Genomic DNA, 6,157 nt, shown 5'->3' on the forward strand with positions numbered 1-6,157 from the left:
TGACAACCTCAATTAGAATATAAGACAACCCTTTATCTTTTATTTTTCTACTGTTTTTTACTTTTCCAAATAAATTACAAAGATCAGGTTGGAATGTTTGAGGGAAGCTTGGTAACCCTAGATTTATTAATGAAAATTCTTGGGTAATTAATATAACTAGCAGTCTTAAATTTAGATTCCTTTTGTTCCTTTCAATAAAATGCCAATATTTGTTCAAACAATTTTACCAAAAATTACGAAACATTTTCTTTTACACCTACACATACAAATACACATACACATACACTCATGAAATCGTAATGGACATAAAATATAGTAACTATAAATTCTTTACAAGCTTTACTTGGACTATGCTTTTATAATCAATATTACCCTTGTCGCCACGTGTTTGAGACGACGCGGAGCGGCCGACGTCCTCAAAAGAACTAGTTTTAAAATAAAATATGAGTTGTCACCAATCTTTTTTACGGTGTGATTGGACACCGAAATAAAATAAATAATTTTAAAAAAATGGTCTGCGAAAAATAGAATTTAGTTCGGGAGTCATTTGTGTGTGGGGAATGTATTATCACCCGACAACACCCATTTAGAAAAACGGTGGCCAAATTTAAAATATTGAATTGAAAATATTTTTAAATTTATTTTAAAACTAATGTTTTATTTCATCCCTCATTACTTCAATATTTAAAGCAATGATCTCATAAAATAAGTGGAATTATATTCCATTAATTAGACTATATGTTGAAGGAAAGTTTCTCACCTTAAGAAAATGAGAAATTATTACAATTTCTCAAAATCTATCATAGGCTAGTCTTTGAATAAAGATTTTTTTTTAAAACATTGATTAAATTCATTTTTTCTTGGGATTAAATCTCGGATTTCCAAAGATGTGATCCCTCACCTTAGAATTCTAGGAAATCGAACTCTCAAATTTCCTAGATTCCATCATAGGAATATTTTTAGCGAAATAGAAGTGAATTACTAAAAAAATTGATTAAGGAAAACATATGAAATATAGATTTATATTTTAAACATTTAAAAAAAAATTAAAAGGAATAGTTGTAAAGTAAAAATTTTTAAACAGTTAAAAAAGGAAATTTACGAAAGATCTCCAAAATTAGGTCAATAGAAAATAATGTACAATGGAATCAAATATAATATACCCTAAAAAGAAAGATAAGATTTTTTTTTTTTTAAAAAATATTGGGAATCGAATCTTGGATTCCCAAAGAACCGATTCCCTCACCTCAAGAATTTAGAAATAACGGACTCCCAGATATTTCTAATTCCATCGTCAGATTTTTTTTAGAATGATAAAATGTAAAGATAAATACGATATAAGGAAAAAATTTGATATAAAATACCATGCTAATATTGCAGAGTATAAAAAATATTCATAAATTTAATATTACATGATAATAATTATTATGCATGCAAAAAAAAAAAGCAAGTTAAAAAAATAAATATAAAAGGAAAATACAAATGGTAGACAACTACAACAAATAAATATATAAATAATAATAAAAAAAAGATAAAAGGAAAAGAAAAGGAAGTTTTATTTTTTTAAAACCGGACAATAACCTATGGGAAGGATTGATTTGAGGATGAGGCATTAGCATACTGACTCGCCTTCTTCCTTCTTAGTCCAATCTCGAATGGAACTTTGTTTAGCTAACCCGCGACCCTAAACCGGAAATCTTCTTTTCAGAGTATTTATTAGGTTTAGAAAGAAGGAGATAGATCGGAAGTCTCAGTTTCCCTTTCATAGGCAGAGTAGGGAAAAGAAGGACTATAGACTAAGAAGTTTTAATAATGATGATAATAATAATAATAATAATAATAAAAATAATAATACACAAAAATATTAACTGTAAAAGGAAAGAAAAAAAATAAATTTTCAAATCCCAAATAAAATTTACTCGTCGATAAGGTGCAGATCCTTGGGAGTAAATCCCTACCACATGAACTTCAAACAAAGTGTATTTTGAAATGGAATTTGATTTGCTAAGGAGGAACAAAAACAAAAACAAAAAAAAAAGTAAAACACTAACGTAATGAAATGAATAAGAAAACTCACATTTTTAAGAGATTCTCTCTAAAAAAATTTCTAACGTTTTCTCTAGAAACTTTTTGTAAGAAAATTTTCTCCAAAGAATTCTTTGTTCAAAAAAACTCTTCTCCTCCCATTTTTCAAATGACAAAGAGTCTCTATTTGTAGATCTGAAATGTACCACAAATTAGGAAAAAGTAATAAGAATAAAATCAAAATTTAATATTATATTAATAAAATAAATTTTCATTTCCCTAAAATAAATTAAATGAGATATTTTGAGATTTTGTGAAAAAATAAATTAATACATCAAATGAATATTAAAATACTTTTATTTAAAATTGATTTTCTTTTTTCCTAAAATGATTTAAGTAAGTAAAAATTGATATTATAAGATTTTATTTAAAACAAATGCATTTCTTTTTTGCTAAAATAATACAAATATGATATTAAAAGATTTTTTTAAAAAATAAATTGATTTATTTTTGTTTCCTGAAATGATAAAAATGAAATATTATAAGATATTATGTTATTATTAATTTTTTTCCTTTTTTTTAAGTAAATAACTAAAGAAATAATTTAACAATTATTACTAATATTAGTATTTTTAAAAAGATATATATGTGTACAAAATAGGTGGCTACAACCCTCATATCAATTCAAGTGTGTTTCAACAACAAAAAAAAAAAAAAAAAAATCAAATAAAAATAAAGTAAAACCAATATATCTTAATATACCTTTCATTCAAGAGAGAATGTGAGTGTAATTTAAAATATTGTTATCCAAAGTTATTTCAAATACACTTATATATCCATCATTGTTGAACCATCACTTGATCACTAATCTTTTCTAGAATGACACACACATGTCGTCACACAAACACATTTGTGAAATCCATATATCTTACGACAACAATTTTGCTATACGTTTGAAAATAACATAGGTTTAATTTGCTCCATTTAAAGAATGAATGCAATGGATGATCATGCACATTCTTTCAACAATAGTATATACATTCTTCAAAGTGATATTACAACTCTAGCTAATTTATTTTATATCCATGTAAGATACACTCATCCTTGATTTTTGTTTCTAATATAATCTAAATTTTGACTCACTCATCCTTGATTATCAACGAGAATTTAATATCACATAATTGTTATGTCGTAGATTTTTATATTGTCGATTGAAACATATATAGATCTATTTTTGTTCAACTTGTTTTAAGCCACCTGTGTTGCACACTGTCACGTTTGAACATGTGTGATCTCAAACACGAATTTAAGGAATGGATTTTATTGGGATTTAGAGAATTTAGAAGTACTTCAAAATTTCAAGGGATTATAACTAATTTTTGACAAATATAAACCATGGTTATTTAACTTCAACCATTCATCGATCTTTGCCAAATATAGTAAATAAAATTTGGAGGAGAATTTTTCAAACACTATTGATCTTCTTCTCCTATATAAAGAGGGCTGAATGAAAGTGCATATTCAAACCCATTCTTTTCAAGTTAGCCATTAGGACAATATATAAGTAAATAAATAAAGTATAGAAGGCGTAGTAGTGATGGGATTGGCATTACTACCTTTCTTTTTATTGTTGGCATCTACTATTGAAGCCCAATCCCTTTTTGATGTTACAAGATATGGTGCCAAACCTAATACAGATATTACTCAGGCAAGTATATATGCAAAACTGATGATTTTTTTTTTTTTAATTTATTAGGAAGAAGACTTTAATTTGATGATAGAACTAAACTTTTGCAGGCCTTAGCAAATGCATGGAAGGAAGCATGTATGTCCACAACTCCTAGTAAATTGTTGATTCCAAAAGGAGTATACCAATTAAGTCAATCTTATCTTAAAGGACCTTGCAAGAGTGTTCCTATTCAAGTCCAAGTCGACGGAACACTAAAAGCTCCTCTCCATCCAAATGGAGATGGGTTGGTTCTTTTTGCATACATTGATCAACTAATGTTATCAGGCACGGGAGTTTTTGATGGTCAAGGAAAAGCAGGTTGGGATAAGAATGATTGCCACAAAAAGAAGATATGTACCAAACTTCCCATGGTAAATTGTTTATATATTATTTCAAACCTTTTGCCTCATTTTATATACAATTTAAATCTACATAATTTCAATTACATATGCGTCGTTTTTAAATTGAGAGTTTTTTTTTTTTTTTTTTTTTTTTTTTTTTTTTAAATTCTGATCCCTTATTTGTTTAAATCCATCAGAATTTGAAGTTCAGTTTCATCACCAATTCAATTGTGAAGGACATAACTTCCTTGGACAGTAAAAATTTCCACATCAATCTTTTGGGTTGCAAGAATGTTACTTTTCAACACGTGACAATCAGTGCACCAGAGAATAGTCCCAACACGGATGGAATTCACATAAGTAGCTCTGAACAGATAAACATTCTCGATTCAAAAATCTCAACTGGAGATGATTGTGTGTCTGTTGGAGATAGCAACAAGCAAGTAACTATTACTAATGTAACTTGCGGACCAGGACATGGCATTAGCGTAGGAAGCTTGGGCAAGTACACCAAGGAAAAGGACGTGGTAGGAGTTACTGTGAAAGCATGCAAATTAATCAATACTACCAACGGTGTCTAGAATCAAAACATGGCCAGATTCTGCCGGTGCATTCATAGCCTCTGACATGCACTTTGAAGATATTGAGATGCAAAACGTGAGCAACCCTGTCATTATAGACCAAGAATACTGTCCGTGGAATCAATGCAACAGAAAGGTATATATTGTATTGAAATTATACTTTATTTTGTTTATTAGTTAAACTTCATGAACTAAACAAATACACTTTTGGGACCATTAATATTTCAGGTTCCATCCAAGATTAAGATCAGCAAAGTGAGTTTCAAAAATATTAGAGGCACTTCTGCTACTCCTATCGCAGTGAAGCTTGTTTGCAGCAAAAGTATACCATGTGAAGGTGTAGAAGTCGCTGATATTAACCTCACTTATAGTGGAATACGAGGACCGATTTTGTCTGAATGTGCAAACGTGCAGCCTCTCATTACTGGAAAGCAAAGCCCTCAAATATGTGCTAAGCCTGCTCCTGCTGGTGCTCCATCAACAGACTAATCTTTTCAACCAATGCCACACAAAGTCTGCAAAACCATATGTGAAAGTTTATCACATATCTATATTTAATTCACAACATTATTCTGTATTCATTTTTAACATTCCATAGGTTTGATCCATTCTTTGATGATTCATGAAGCTGATCATGTACCTTTTTTCTTCCTTCCATTTTCTTCTGGGGAATGAAATATATAATGAAAATAAATCATACAATTTTAACTATTCTATCCCTTTAGACGTAGACCTACATGAGTCGTGTTATAACATTCAATTCTACGAATGTTTTTATAACTCTTAACAACCTGAAATGTGTTATCAAACGTTGTTGAGTTTTGGAATTTTTAAAATTAATTTCTTATGTATTTAGCAAAAGCACTGATATAATTAATTTTTACATAGTTGAAATTAATATTCAATCAATCAAAAATCATAATTTAATTAATCAAGCTAGTACTATAATAAAATCTCTAAGCATCCAATAATATCATCGGAATGTATTAAAACATAATTGAATGATCATCGTTAAGTTCAAAATCTCAAAAATATGTTGAAGTAGGTAAAATAATCCTTCGTACCCAAGCTAGAGTATAATCAAATTTGAAATGTAAAAAAAATCACAAAATGATATTGCTTATTGAATTAATTAATTGTTTTTGTCAACTTTTGTAGTTTTGTTACTTGTGAAACATAGGCTTTGAAATATGCATGGATCAATGACGCATGTGCATCTGTTCGTCCAAGTGCGGTGGTTCTTCTAAGGAGAATATTTAAAGTAAGAGAAGGAGAATTTAAGGCCCTTGTAATAGCCTATTGAATTGCGATGGAACATTGTCGGCTCCAAAACACTTTCATGAAGATAGTTGAATTACTTTGCATATGTTGATAGAATGAGACTATCAAATGGAGTTTTTGATGGCCAAGGAAAGGCATGTTCGGAAAAGAATGATTGCCATTAACGTATAAATTTTTCTAACCTCCGTATTGTAAGTTCT

The 6,157-nt window shown here is 29.0% G+C and overlaps 1 protein-coding gene across 1 annotated transcript; it reads left to right on the forward strand.

The window, feature by feature from the left end:
- The first annotated feature begins 3,554 nt into the window (after positions 1–3,554).
- Positions 3,555–5,234, forward strand: LOC101223000 (exopolygalacturonase). The gene is given in 5 exon segments (XM_031888955.1): positions 3,555–3,733; positions 3,823–4,125; positions 4,293–4,673; positions 4,675–4,812; positions 4,905–5,234. Coding segments are annotated over 5 exon segments (1,194 nt in total). The 5' UTR covers positions 3,555–3,622; the 3' UTR covers positions 5,166–5,234.
- The last annotated feature ends 923 nt before the right edge of the window (positions 5,235–6,157 follow it).

Source organism: Cucumis sativus, chromosome 7, assembly GCF_000004075.3.
Source record: "Cucumis sativus cultivar 9930 chromosome 7, Cucumber_9930_V3, whole genome shotgun sequence".
Classification (NCBI taxonomy): Eukaryota; Viridiplantae; Streptophyta; class Magnoliopsida; order Cucurbitales; family Cucurbitaceae; genus Cucumis; species Cucumis sativus.